General features: G+C 40.4%; 1 protein-coding gene across 2 annotated transcripts in view; it reads right to left on the minus strand.

The window, feature by feature from the left end:
- Positions 1 to 14,154, minus strand: part of TADA2A (transcriptional adaptor 2A) — a 70,104-nt gene extending 55,950 nt beyond the window's left edge. The window contains exons 1-4 of one of the 2 annotated variants that reach the window (XM_077481397.1): positions 14,010 to 14,154; positions 10,197 to 10,303; positions 8,007 to 8,066; positions 4,880 to 4,971 (exon numbers count right to left, since the gene is read on the minus strand). In XM_077481397.1, the coding sequence (XP_077337523.1) occupies positions 4,880 to 4,971; positions 8,007 to 8,066; positions 10,197 to 10,303; positions 14,010 to 14,034 (284 nt within the window). In that variant the 5' untranslated portion in view covers positions 14,035 to 14,154. Of the gene's footprint in view, positions 1 to 4,879; positions 4,972 to 8,006; positions 8,067 to 10,196; positions 10,304 to 13,852; positions 13,968 to 14,009 lie in introns of those variants that run through there. The other variant, XM_077481396.1, reaches the window with a different exon arrangement.
- Positions 14,155 to 15,417: the final 1,263 nt, after the last annotated feature.

A 15,417-nucleotide genomic window follows, 5' to 3' on the forward strand; every position in this document is an offset into this window, starting at 1 on the left:
GCCTCGGCTTATATTCGGATCGACCTATACTCGAGTATATACGGTAATCACAAAAGACCTGTTGAAGGGAGTGTGGATCCAAGGTAATTTCCCCTGATGGCAACATAATGCTTGGTATAAAGTTCTGGAAGGAGCGGGGGTGTAATGACCAAGCAAGTGGTCTCCCAGATTTCCAAACCTGTACCATCCTAGAGCATATCTACACTGACCACTAGAGACCACTTGAAACTGCAATAGTGATGACCTTGCCAAGATATATCAGCGAATAACTCTGGGGTCGGGGAGATTTATGTAAAGTCTATAAAGAGTGAAGCTTGGACAAAATATCTTGTATAGTTGCAGATCTAAAATTGATACAGAAAGTTATGTAGTGTGCAGCAGGCCAGCATTATATTTATAGCGTTTTCCACATCCAACTGAATGGCAGAAGGGAGTACAAGCCACTTTCCAGTATATACTCCAAATGCGCAATCCATAACTCGATGGGCATGGCTTAATTGATAGCTGAATATTTTTTGCTTATGACCAAGTCCATGTTCACTATAGGGCCACATTAGATTTCATGCAAGTCCAAAGGCATTATTGGCTACGTTTCACAAGTGGAAGACTAGGCTCCGTTGTACACGGAAGAGGTCTCCTTGCAGGAATCCCGAGATGTCCTTCATATAGCCAAAGCCCCGTCGCAGACACTCGGAAGACTCTTGCAACCCCGTAGGCTCCCAGTTCAACACATATGAAATTACACTTGAGCATCCACCAATCCCAGGAAAAAGATTTTTTTATAATTAAAATACTTTAAACCAGACTTCGGCAGAATTTTCACCCAGATGTGTTTTCTATCAAGGGCTCCTATGCAATTAGTCTTCTCCCAAAATTCATCGGCAACCTCTTCCCACATATGTTTTGTTGGCTGAGGCATAACGATATTATGCAATTCCTCACAGAGCCAAGTAGGTTTCCCCTGTCACTGCATTTTTTTGATAAAAAGGTAACCACATAAATATTACCATTAAAAATAAAAAATAAAAAGCGGAAAATAAAATAGAAAGATAGATACTTTTTTTTATAGATTATAGAAAAAAAATTACCATAAAAAGTATTGGAAAAAAAGTATTGAAACAATACTATGGAAAAAAAAAATCAACGTAATATATATTAGAAACTTTAATAAAACTTAAAAAAAATACTGTGATTTTTACATAATTACATGCCGAAGTGTCACCCAGAGACGTTCCTCAGGTGACACGCTCATCCTCATGTACGTTTCCAGAAGATATTCGAAGATGCCAACAGATATCCTTTTGAAGTTGAAGAACTTGTCAGGATAATTCTGCAGCACTACATACATGTTAGCAGAGTATCCGGAAGATAAAACGCTGAGATATCAAGGGATGAGCACATTAGCAATGAACTCTGCTCTTCTCATCCAATTATCTTAATCTTCTCACCCTCTGCAACAGAATCAGCAGGAGTACTTTGTCAAACTTGTTGACCATAAGAAACGCAGCCAGGGAAGACAGATAGCTCTCTGCTAAATACAGAGCTCTGCTCTCACAAAATGGCACCCAAAATTAATAATGAACTAATAATGAATCAAACAGATAGGCATAGCACTGGATTGAGATAGGACTCAAGCAATAGGCGATATGACTATGAATATATTTTGACCTTAATTCAGGAACTGCATTAAGGTAAAAAAAAAAAAAAATGCCCTGCCTTTAGAACCACTTTGAGACTTAATCTTCCACCAATACTGCACATCCTTGTGATGCTGCCTAAGCCCTCAGGTCTCCCCAATTGTTTTTCTTTCATCCCATGCAGATTCCTTTTTTTCCTCATCCACAGTTTGGATCTATCCTTTTAATAAGTTTCCTAATTGTACCTCACTGTGAGTCCATTTATACCCATGGTTTTAGGTCAGTCCAACCTGCACACCTTTCATCATTTTGAAAAAAAAAACTTCAAACATTAGTTTGTTTTATTCTCCTGTTCTTTTAGCACTTTTTTTTTTTTTTATAGGGATCACATGTTTAGAGAATGTATTGATTTATTCCGACCACATGATGTATTTATTATAAATTATAGTTTATTTGCTTTGATTTATGGCTATATCACCACATTATGATACTATTACTCTTAATAATATACATTATTATTATTAAATTTTACAGCAGCATCTCAACAAATGGCTACCTCTAGGTACATGTATTGATATACATTTTTTATGGGTTCTAGAGATGTGATATTTTTTATGTCAAATTCTAAGTTTCTGTATTGATGTACACCAGTCACTGTGAGCAGTGGGTTGAACAAAAATAAATAAAAATAAAATAAAATAAAAATAAAAATAAATAAATGAGAAAAAAGGAAAAAAAAATTAATAAAAAGAAAGAAAGAAATTTAAATTGCCCCATCCACACATTTAACATGGACAATGGAGAGACTTCCCTGCCATCAGAATAAACCGACCACCGCTTGCGCTGCACAGTTAATTATTAAAAAAATTGTTATCTTGATTCAATCCCCCTCACAATCTCTATGCAGAATTTCACAATTCATTCATGTAACAGAGCTGATAGATAACCAGAAACATTGTAACTTTTTGTTCTTAGATCAAAGGGATGAGCTTCTGTGTGTGTAAATAAGGTATAAATAACCACTTAAAGGCCACTTTTTGACACTTGTTTCTTTTATCATTTTGTTCCCACAAATAGAGCTTTCTTTTGGTGGTATTTGATTGCCTCTGTGATTTTTATTTTCTGCTAAACAAATAAAAAAAAGACCGAAAATTTTGACAAAAAAACATGTTTTTTTTTTTGTTTCAGTTACAAAACTTTGTAAATAAGTAAGTTTCTGACAGACACGAGTGTGGAAAAGCCGATCACCGGCTCTTCCTCTTTACTGAGATCGTAGTTGCGGTGTGCCAGACTAACACACCACAACAACTATTGTTGCGATGTGCACCCCCTGGGGCACACAGCAGCTTAATATCCTGAGGACGTCATATGACGCCCTGTCAGGATATTGAAACGACTTTGCCGCCATCATTTTGATATATTTTTTGCTAAATAATTACTTGGGACCCCAAACATAATTTATATATATTATTTTCATCAGAGACCCTAGAGAATAAAATGGCAATTTTTGCAATACTTTGTGTCAGACTGTATTTGCGCAGCAGTCTTTCAAATACAATTTTTTTGGGGAAAAATACACTACAATAAATTTTAAAAAACGAAACCGTAAAGTTAGCCCAATGTTTTTGTATAATGTGAAATATGATGTTACACCACAAGAATCGTGATCTTTATTCTAAGCAAAAAAAAAAATTGTGATTGGCATTTTAACCAGAATCGTGCAGCTCTAATCACCGCTACTGGCTACATCCAGGGGCCCTGATTGAGTGACAAAAATCCAAAACCCTACTCTCTGCTGAACCAGCCCAATTTTGAGCCATGTATTGCCGGCTTCAGTCAGGATAAGAAACAAACATGCCTGATAAAATATTAAATCGTTGCTAGACCCCTTTCACATCGAGGCAGTTTTCAGGTGTTTTAGCTAGCGCCCGAAAAGTGCTGCTTAAACAGCGGTAAAGCGCCGCTAAAATGAGCGGCCCCAGTGTGAAAGGGGTCTAAAAGCAGATCAACCAGGTATATTCAGTGAGTGCATTTTTTGTTTTCGTTTATTTCAATCATGTCTACAACAATATTATACAAATTCCCTCTGTCCAATAAGCAGGCAAGTGACATAGGAGTTGAGAAATAGTAGAGTCATCTTCCAGGCTATTTAGAATATGTGGGAAGGTGTGGAAATCAGCAGAATGGCTAAACACGATTCTAAATTAATTCAGGTAAGATAGTTCAAACAAGTATGTGTACTTCTGGGAAATTCAAACTGATTATTGAATGTAAAAATATAGAAGCTAAGGTTACCATCAACAATATTCGCATGTCAAACGGATCAGTATATTAAGACACCTTTCACACAGAGGTGCTTTTTAGGCGCTTTTGCACTAACAATAGCATCTGAAAAGCTCCTGAAAACTGCTTCCATTCATTTCAATGGATGCTTTCACACTGGAGATGTCCCTTTTTTCCCACAAATAGAGCTTTCTTTTGGTGAATTTGATTGCCTCTATGGTTTTTATTTTTTGCGCTATAAGCAAAAGAAGAGCACCAATTAAAAAAATATATATCTTTTACTTTTTGCTATAATAAATATGCCACATTTTTTTATAGATATATATATATATATATATATAAAAAAATAATAATAACAACACATTTTTTCCTCAGTTTAGGCCGATTTTTTTTATTTTTATTTTTTTGTAGAAGAATAAATAACACAATACGCATATATTAATTGGTTATTGAAGTTATAGCATCTACAAAATAGGGGATAGATTTATGGAGAGAGAGATATTCGCGTTCATACATAGTATTAACACATGATCGGTCTCCTCTCCCCTGAAAGAACTGGGATCTGTGTGTGTTTACACACACAGATCCCGCTTCCCACTCTGTCACAAGTGATCACGGGAGCCTGGCAGGCATTGCGACCGCTGAGCACTTGCATGGGCTCCGGGCAACCACGTGCCCCTAGTGGCCAAATAGGAAAAGCTACGTATGGCAACGTTGATTTTCCCAGCCGAGACAACCGTGAAAGGTCACAATGTCATGGGACCTTAAAAAAAAAAAAAAAAAAAAAAAACACACCAACAGCAAAAACGCTGAACATTTTATGTGCAGTTTTTGAGCTCCTCAGTGCGAAAGGGGTCTTAGAGGCATAAGCATATGCAAATTTCAACTACTTCTGGAGCTGGATCATGCACCCCCACCCTCATATTAGTGCTTTAGTGTTACCAATTTAAAACGCTTACCAGTTTCCAAATCCACAGTCCATCACAGCTTCCAGCAGAGCCATTTCCTCTTGAGCTGTCCAGCTGGGATCCAGTACTGGAAAATCGGAGGTCTATTTAAAAAGAAAGAAAGGAATACAGGACCACCACGTTTTTGATTTATTAGATTACATAAGAATGATAGCCTTCATATGTTTCGCATTACAAAAAAAAAAAAAAAAAAAAAAAAAAGAAGAAGGGGGAGGACTTGCTTTGTAAAATCTTAAACACTGAAATGATACAAAAGACATACATGTGGAAGAAAACTATGATATAAGTTTATAGCGGAGCACGATGTGCACTAAATACAAGGTGGAGTGGTAACATCAGTGAGAATACTTCTAAGTTTAACAGCATCTGATCAAGGGCCACAGATAGGCACCAATATAAACAGCCTTGTAGTATAAGGGATGGAACGGCTCTGCTCTCATCAAAGCCAGCATGCATTCCAAAACACCGAAGCTGCGGCCCGGATGCGACATCAAAGAATCGGAAGTGGCGGCTGTAGTCCTTTCTCAACGCATTTCACCAGAAGGGCATCTTCAGGAAGCTTTTGGAGTTTGGAACAAGGCTATTTATATTGGTGCCAATCTGTGGCACTTAGAAATGTGAGTGATTTTCATCACCTTATGTATTAGGCTTTCAATAAATACTACACTATATTAGTTTCTCTTCAGCATATGCAATTCCTTATACTTCAGAGGGAAGGACAGACTACTCGGAGTATCCAGAACAGAGAACTTGGGCAATATTAATATACACGGGAGCCTAGACCCACAAAGTGCTTTTTGACCTTCCTGTAAAAAGGGGTAAAAAATATTTGCGAGTTTGCACTCTTCAAACATGTGGCGATACTTTCCTGTCTGTGTTCAGGGTGAAAAGGAATGAAGAGGAGTGCTAAGATTGGGAAAGTGAATATACAGTGCTCAGCATAAATGAGTACACCCCTTTTGAAAAGTAAGATTTTAATCCATATCTCAATAAACACAAGAACAATTTCCAAAATGTTGTCAAAACTGAGTTTTATAGAAAATTTGTTTCACTCATTACATGAAAGCAAGGTTAATAATATAACTTAGATTACAAAATCTTCAGCTTTACTTAAACTAGTTGATTCAAAAATTAATACACACCACAACAAAAACATCTACGTATCTAGTATTTTGTATGACCTCCATGATTTGTAAGGACAGCACCAAGTCTTCTTGGCAAGTTGGCGACATATTGCAACATCTATCTTTTTCCATTCTACAATAATGACCTCTTTTAGACCCTGGATGCTGGATGGAAAGTGATGTTCAACTTGTCTCAGATCAGGAAACATACTTGGCCACTGAATCACTTTCACCCTGTTATTTAGAAATGCAACAGTGGCCTTAGATGTGCGTTTTGGATCATTGTCATGTTGGAAAAGTGCACAACAACCAAGGGCGCGGAGTGATGGTAGCATCTTCTCTTTCAATATAGAGCAGTACATCTGTGAATTCATGATACCATCAATGAAATGCAGCTCCCCAAAACCAGCAGCACTCAGCAGCCCCACAGAAGGACATTGCCACCACCATGTATCACTGGAGGCACCATGCAGACATTGCCACCACCATGTATCACTGGAGGCACCATGCATTTTTATTTGTACTCCTCACCGTTGCAACACCATACAGTTTTTAAGTCATCAGTTCCAAAAACATTTATCTTGGTCTCATCACTCCAAAGTACAGAGTCCCAGTAGTCTTCTTTTTCAGTATTGGCCCTGGCAAATTCTATGCAGGCTTTTGGAAAGGTTTTCTTCTTGGACAACACACATGCATGCCATTCCTCTGCAGTGTGTACCATATTGTGTCACGGGAAATAATCACCCCAGTGTGACTTTCTACTTCTTTAGCTAACTGCAGTGAACTTGCATGGCGATTTCCTTCAACCCTTCTCATTAGAAGACGCTCTTGTCGAGATATTAACTTTCGTGGAGAGCCTGGATGTCTCTGTGAGATGGTTGCAGTTGCATCTTTGTTACATTTTTGTATCACTTTTGGTACAGTATTCTGACTGATAAGTAAAGCTTTGCTGATCTTCTTGTAGCCTTCACCTTTCTTGTGTAATGAAATTATTTTCTTTGTCAGGCCTTGTGGCATTTCTCTTCCATGTGGTGCCATGCAATTGCTGACATCATGAAATGGGGAGGGGTTTTCTTGGTAAGTAACGCCCTTTTATAATCCACTGTCTGCTGGACACCTGTTTAATGTATAATTAGACTCACCTGTAGTCACCCTCATGTTGTAAAGCGCTGTGCAAACTATTGGCTCTATATAAATCCTGTATAATAATAATAGTTGAATTCTTTGTTAATTAGGATTTTGTTGTCTAAAATGTAGTTTTTTTTTTCCTAAGGCTTTCATTGAGGTGTATTCATTTTTGTAACATTGTTTGTTAGGAAAAATACTTTAGTGTGTGCAAATTAACAAATCTTGGTTGCACTCAATGGCCTGAGGAGTATTTTATAGTATAGTGTCCCATAGAAAATGTTGATTCTAAAAGGAATGTAAAGGTTTTCTGACAAATATGTTGGGGTGTACTCATTTATGCTGAGCACTGTATAGTGCACAATTTTTTATTACATGTGAAATGCCTCATTTTCTTTTTGCACTTCTTAGTTCAGAAGTGCACCTTAGGGCACCTAAAGGGGCAGCTACACCAAATATTAGCTATTTCTGTTTTATTTTTTTGGTCTCTTATTTCTGAGGATGGTTTAGATTAGGAAAGTTTTCCTTAGTGGTGTCAGGACACCTATTGGATGATATTTATAGACTCACAACGTACACAGACTATTTGAATACACAGTGCACTATCATTTGATACATGTGAAGCGTCTTATTTTCTTTTTGTATTTTTTGAACTATGCTGTATGGCCAATGTACACCTAAACATGGTTCCCGAAGGTTAGTAGACATCACTGTCATACTATAGTCAGTTCAACCATGGAAAATGTTAGCCATTCCCCAAAGATAAACCAGCAAAGCATAAATTACCCCTAAATAAAAATAATGTTGGGATAAAAAGGTACTGTTAACCACGATGATCAAATGATCATGTCATATCAAATTTTATCTACCATGATCTCATAACTGTGGTCACTCTGATGCTTCTTGTACTCGAATCCTCTTGAGAAACACTAAAAACAAACAAAAAGACAGTTTTAAAATACAAACAGTATTTAATTGAGCAAAGGTTGGGGGGGGGGGGTGCAAGGATTTGAAAAATATGCCCAATTTAAAGCGATTGTAAAGTCAACATTTAATTTTTTTTAAATAACATACCTGACATACCTACCTGCTCTGTGAAAAAGTTTCACAGAGCGGCCCCAATCCTCCTCTTCTCAGGTCCCCAGCCAGTGCTCTTGGATCCTCCTCTTCTCTGTGTGCTACCATAAGAAGCCACTTCATATTGTGGCACACCTATGGGCTTGATCCCGAGCCATGCTGCCTGTGTCCTTAGATACAAATAAAATTCTCCTGCTCCTGATGATCGCAACAATGCCACATATGTGTATGTTAGTTGTTTGTACCCGTAGTACAGCCCAAAAACCAATATAGTGCACATTAACCCTGGCACTTTTTCTCTGCACTCTGCAAGGGAAATATGCAAATATGCAGCCCCACGGAAAAAAGCCCAGTCCAGCGAGGCTGCAAATTTGCTTCCGCTTGGCGTGAAGGGGTTAATGCAGGGAACACAAGAGGCGTTCCCCTTAAAAAAAAATTAAAAGTCAGCAGCTACAAATACTGCGCTGCAGCTGCTGACTTAATAAATCGGACACTTACCTGTCCCAGGGTCCAGTGATGCCCCGCTCGTCCCCCCCTCCTCTCGGCGGTGCCGGCATTGCAACTGTGGGCACTGAAGCCACAGCCGGGCACCCACTGCACATGCACGAGCGGCGCCACACGCCGTGATTGGCCACACAGTCATCTGGGACCTGTCATGTGTCCCAGATGACTGACAGGAGGGAGGGGGCAGAGCTGAGCCCTTCCTGCGCCGAGGGGAAATTATGTCACCAGCCCAGGCACTGAAGGAGGCAGACTACGAGGGACCCCCTAGCAACAGGCATTTAGAGGCGAGTTTAAAAAAAAAAAAAATCCAAATGTTTTTATTTTATTTTTTTTTTAAGAATTTTAATAATTTTGTTTTCTTTTTGTGTGGAACACCACTTTAAGGTAAAAAAAAATGTTGAGGCTTTAGAACCACTTTAAAATGTATGCAAGTCCTATTTAAAATTAGGGCCGGTTCACACAGCGAGGCGCGGCGAGGCGTCTCCGACTTGCCTCGCCGCGACCTGCGGGGACCTCAGCGGCGACTTGCAGAGGACTTCTGTATAGAAGTCAATGCAAGTCGCCCCCGAAGTCGCCCAGAAGTAGTACAGGAACCTTTTTTCTGAGTCAGAGCGACTCGAGTCGCTCCTCTCAGAACGGTTCCATTGTACAGAACGGGGGCGACTTGCGGGAGCGAGGCGAGGCGAGTCGTGTCGCCTCGCATCGCCTCGCTGTGTGAACCGGCCCTTAAAGTATGCGTGGCAAAGCCCACTTTTAAAAAAAAACACTGCTCACTTGAGCAAATCACTACTTTTGCAGCTGCAGGAACCAGCTGACTGGTTTCTGCATAAAAATATATCTGCAACAACAGAAATTCAAGCTTTTTAAACCCCTTTAATAAAAATAGAACATAAGTATTTTATGTGGTACATAGCAAGGTAGTGCCATCTAACCTTTAGCAATACTACTGCTACAGGTACTAAAGCCTAGTACACACTAGTAGTTTTTTGTTCGTTTTTTCCATTCAACCCAGCAGGGCTGCATGAAAAAGAACTGGCAGCTAAGGAGGAGCCACTGCACTAACTAGCCGATGTTAGTACATTGATCTCCTCTGCTGTTCTATTGTGTTCTGACAGGGGACCATTGGCTGAAAGCACCGATTGGGAACCAGTTGGCAGACCTTCATCGGCCATGCCCCTTTGACAGTACACACGGGCCGAATGCCGGAAGGTTTCTATTGAACCAGTCAATGCCGCCTGACATTTGGCCCATGTGTTCAGACTATTAAATTTCAAGGTAATCCAGCTGCTTTTCAAAGAAAAGACCTGCAATATCTGTTTGGAATGGGATTTTCACTGACCCTTGTGAAGTTCACGGCAGCCCCATCTCGGGAACATATGGGACCAAAGCATAGATTTCAGTGTAGTTTTAAACTAGGGATTAGGAAAAAAAATGCAAAGGTATCCCTGCAACAGTATAAAGGCATTAGGAAATTGTACCTGCAAACAAAGTAGAAATTCAGGAGGTCCGCATTCAGCACACTTGATGTACGGCTCCATAAGGTAAGAGGAACAACCTCGACAAGGTGGTTTATCAAAGGCATCCCCTATAGGGTGGAACAAACAGACATATAATACATTTTTAAAAAAAACAGCCAATAACTGAAAATGAAGTGCATGTAGCTGCATCTTTATGTAATGGACACAAAACAAATGGGAAAATATAGCAAATCTGTAGAGAGCATGGGCATAATTTAGGGAACCTAAAGCCAAACAAGGTCATTTGTAGTGCTGCTGGTGGAATTTCTTGGAGAGAACATTTCTCCTGGGTTCCCAATAAAGCCACGCTCAGTTTGCGGTGAACTTACTATTTAAAAATACTGCATTCTTTATCAGTATTCAAGTTGATGTACTATAGTGACACTAAACATAGCAAAGCAGCATACTTTACAGTTTTTTTTTTTGTTTTTTTTTTACCATAACAGTGTATTTTACACATTTTCATTATTCTATTAGGAATCACTGTGCAGAATTTTTGCCAACACACTGCCCAGATGTGAATGGGCTCATTCGATTCTGCCTCAGCTCACACTGATGTGGTCAGGAGACGCAGCAATTTCTGTGTGTTTCCCACACATCATAACAAACGCACTGTGTTCTGCTATCTGCTGCAGGTGTCAGTGGAAAGTTAACAACTCCCCAAAAGCAAGTGGCAAATGTAGTGTGTTTGTCTGAATTGGATAGCCTGAGTGTAAACACCCATGCAATCTGGTTCTAGAGGAATATAAAAAAAAAAGAAAAGCTGCCTGCACCTGTTTGATGCGTATGCGGTACGATTTGAGCAAAATTAATGGGCCCAAATAGCACAAAATTACATGTGATTTGCACAGGAATGTGGTGCGATTCACATGTAGTTCACAGTGTGAACCTAGGCTAAAGCTTTTGAGACATACATTTTTGGACATTCTATAACGTAAAAGGTGTGAACCAAGCTGCCAGTTCAGTTCCCATTATCAACAGGGATGAGCCCAGATGTGTTAGAATCTTAGTCCGAACCCGCCTGAGCTATCCTGCAAGGAAGCAGTCACTGCAGATCGCCAGTCATAAGCGGCTGAGGCATTCCGTGACCTGTAGCTGATTGTATGCAATCAGTGTGCTTATACACGGCTGTGGGGTAGGGAATTCCCCTGCCCGCTTATGACTGGTGGTCTGCAGTGACCGCTTCCTTGCAGGATAGCTCAGGTGGGTTTGGATTAGGATCCTAACAGACCCAAGAGCTCATCTGTGATTATGCTATGGGAACATATATGGGCCAATGTGATGGTATGATAGAGCACCATTTATGAAAGGCATTCCAATGCACCTTGCCAACAGAAGTGTGCTGTGGAATAACAGGGCACTGTCTAAAATAACGGGTGCAGGTTTGATTAATGGGCTGAGGTGTGTGTATCAGCCTATTCATTTTAAGTGGGCTGCTTAATGCAGCGCACATTAACATGTGATAAAAATGTGCATGCTTTACACATTGCGTCTCAGCGGTAAGTGAACCTAAAACATATAAAGGAATTGGCATAAACACTGGGGTTCATAAAGCAGTTAAATGATTTCTGTGGCCTAAATTTACACAATGCAAGTAATTTAAGTAACTGCTTTATGGACCCTGAAGTCTTTTATATGTTCCATGTTGCTTGAGGTTACAGTGGCTACACCTAGTGAGTTGGCTTGTGAATGATTTATTGTGTCCTGAGTTTCTAAACAGCCATCTCCTCTTCCTAGTAACTGGCTTTCCATTGGCCAAAACAAAAAAACTCAAGCCTAGGAAAGAAAAAAAAAAAGAGGAAAAACACACAGAAAGGATCAGTTCACACACCTACAGGTGCAACCAAGCAGGGATGTGTTCCTGCACATTGCATGTAAGGCAGCCAACTTATTGCCCTATGCATTAGAAATGCAGAAAAGAAGCCCCAGACTCTTCCAAAAACACGCCAGACCATATGGCATAATTCTGCAGCCGGAAACAGTTTGGCACATGCAAAACTTTGATGCGTTTGGAGATGCATGGGGGTGAAATTACCAATTTATGGAACCGCTGTGCTTCTGCTAAATAGCGGTGTCGTTCAATGCGCGTGCGAGAAAAACTTGCAATTTAGTGCACATTCCTGGTGTTTCATCAGATTTTGGAATGGATGTGATGTTCTGTCTCCACCATCTTGCTACACTCCACACTATGGATACAATGAGAAGGCGGCAAGCAGACATCTTGTTACACCCACCGGAGTCTTACATTTACACACTTATGTTGTGAAATTCTGTATTTTGAAATCTGTCTGACTGTTTTGATGTTGATTTTTCAAAGCAGCTGTGTTCTATCAGATTAGCAAACCTGTGAGATCAGCAGGCTTGCCGCTGCTTTTAAAATTCAACATCTAAACAGTCAGAAGGATTTTTTAGCTATTGAATTTCACTATATAAACTCAGTTTACTGCTAAAAATAAGTGTGAAATGCAAGATTCCAGTGGGTGTAACAAGATGTCTGCTTGCTGCCAACTGTATCCTTACTAGGGTTGCCACTAGGGATGAGCTCAGGCATGTTCGCATGGACAACGTGCAGAGCCCGCCAGGAAGTCAGCTCAGCACTGCGCTAATCACAGGCAGTGAGACATTGCCCGATGTGCGGCTGCAGAGATCGGGCAATATCTCACTGCTTGTGATTATCGCAGCACTGCGCCGACTTCCTGACGGGCTCTGCACGTGGTCAATGCGAACATGCCTGAGCTCATCCCTAGTTGCCACCTCACCCCTTTAAACTCAAACACATATGAATCACACAGGTTCTGTGGCTAAGTGAATGCAGATAAGGCACCAAGTGAGTTTAATTACCACCTTAATCAGCCATAGAACCTGTGTAATTAATATGTGTTTGGATTTAAAGCGATGAGGCAACCCTAATCCTTACTGTGGACGGGTGTGGGGTGTAGCAAGATGGCGGCAACTGAACTTCACTTCCGTTACAAATGCTGATGAAACACCGGCACGTCGTATTGTAAACCTAGCCAAAAACATAAAAAAGAAATTGCTGTGTTAGTGCAAGTTGGTTATTTTGCATGTTAGGCTAGAGTCACACTGCTGCTTATCGAGAACGCCTGAAAAAATCACATGCTTTCCCAACATGCAGAGAAATACGCTGCTATTTAGCAGACCCATGGAAGTGCACCTAAGTTAGCTTTGAAGCGGTGTGTCTCTTTTTGGCTTTCCATTTGATGCCCTATGAGGCTGCAGGACCCCTGACCCTCTGTCTGGATAGTGCCGATTGGTCCTGTGCTGATCACATGCACCCTCCCAAGAAAAAAAAAAAACTCTTTAGCAATACAGACCAAACTGAGCATGTGCAGAGTGCCTCCAAAAGTCTGTCTTGTGCAGAGATGGATTGGGGACAGTACACAAAGGGAGAGGAATCAGAGAAGACAGGATCAAACAGCCTTGCGACACGTTTTTTGTGGGTGCGAAGTACCATACGGTCCAGAGTGGTGCGTATTTGGAAAAGGGACTGGGACTTCTTTTTCTGCCCACTGAAATGAATGGGCTGGCCAATGCACCAATGCCTGGTCACACCTGAACCTAGTGCACTGTGGAAATGCGTTGGTGTTGCCATTCACCCGTATAGAAGCCATGGTGCTCTGCACAGCTCATGTATTCCAGGAGGAGCACACAGTCCTCGGTACAATACAAACAAGCACACAGCCGCTCCCCACCCCTTCCACAAGTCCCCGATCCCGCTTCCGGTCCGTACATATGTTCCGTACGGTCACTCACCTCTGTACGGAGCCAGCCGGTCCATAGCGTTCACAATCCACTCTCCACGTATCGCCGCAGGCTCTGCTCTGGTCAGCCAATCCGCAGAGGGCCTAGTCTATGGGAAACATGGGAACGCCAGGCTACAATAGTCGATAACCGAGAGTGTCGTCCAGCCTCCTTGCAGCAGAGGGGATTACCTATTGAAATGATTGTTCAGTTGCTGGAAGAGATAGAAGCTAAGTAGCTCTCCTTTAAGTCTTATACTGTGTATCATTCTGTAAAAGGGTTCATGCCATCGCCCACCATTTCTTGCTGGCCAGGCCATTTCTCAAACTTTTTGTTTAAAAGATTAAATCAGTACTTTTTGCTAGAAATTTACTTAAAACCCCCAAACATTATGTTTTTTTTTTTTTTTAGCAGAGACTCTAGAGAATAAAATGGCGATTGTTGCAATATTTGATGTCACAATGTGTTTGCATAGCGGTCTTTCAATTTGGAAAAAGTACATTTAATTCATTTTAATGCAAAAAACATCACAGATAACCTAATTTTTTAAATATAAAAGATGATGTTATGCCGAGTAAATAGATACCTATAATGTTATGCTTTAACATTGCGCACGCTCATGGAATAGTGCCAAACTACGGTACTTAAAAATCTCTATAGATGGCACTTTAAAACATTTTTACAGGTTACCTATAAAGTTACAGTCACATGTGTGGTTTGATCATTGTTTACATTTCGCAACTTATGTATGCGTTCACTTCTGCGCTTGAACATGGAGGGATGGGGCGCTTTAAATTATTATATATATTATATATGTTTTTGTTAGAACTTTTATTCCTATTACAAAGAATGTAAACATCCCTTTTGATAGAATTAAGGATGACAGGTCCTCTTTATTGAGAGATCTGCGATCAAAAAGACTCCAAAACTCTCATTTACATTTAAAAGCAAAAGATTTAAAAGAAAACTTTACTATGGCCCGGGAACCGGAAGTTACATCATGATGTCGCTCCAGTCCTCCAAGAGCATAGAGATGAGTGGTGGTCATCTTGGCCTCACTCTTCTTCATGCCCAGCTACCGCCAGCTTCAGATCGCTCCCAGGCTTCACTGATTGGTCAGGTAAACCCAGGAACAACTGGGAAGAAATCCTCCTGCCGTTTCTGAAAGTGATCCTTCGGCAAATCCGCCCACAGGACCACTTTTATCTGAAAAATAATTGCCCATTATAAAAAAAATATGGGGTTATAGCAGCTACCTGCTCTAATCCCATATTTTTACCCCAGGTATTTAACATCAAACAAAACTCCCCGGTATTCAACGTTAAACATAACGCCCGGTATTTAACGTCAAACAAATGACGTATGTTTACTTTAGGCCAATCGAGAGGTGGGTAAACATTGTTATGAAAAAAGGGCAGTT

This window comes from Lithobates pipiens, unplaced genomic scaffold (assembly GCF_037356315.1).
Source record: "Lithobates pipiens isolate NorthernLeopardFrog02 unplaced genomic scaffold, aLitPip1_a1.2 Scaffold_16, whole genome shotgun sequence".
NCBI lineage: Eukaryota > Metazoa > Chordata > Amphibia > Anura > Ranidae > Lithobates > Lithobates pipiens.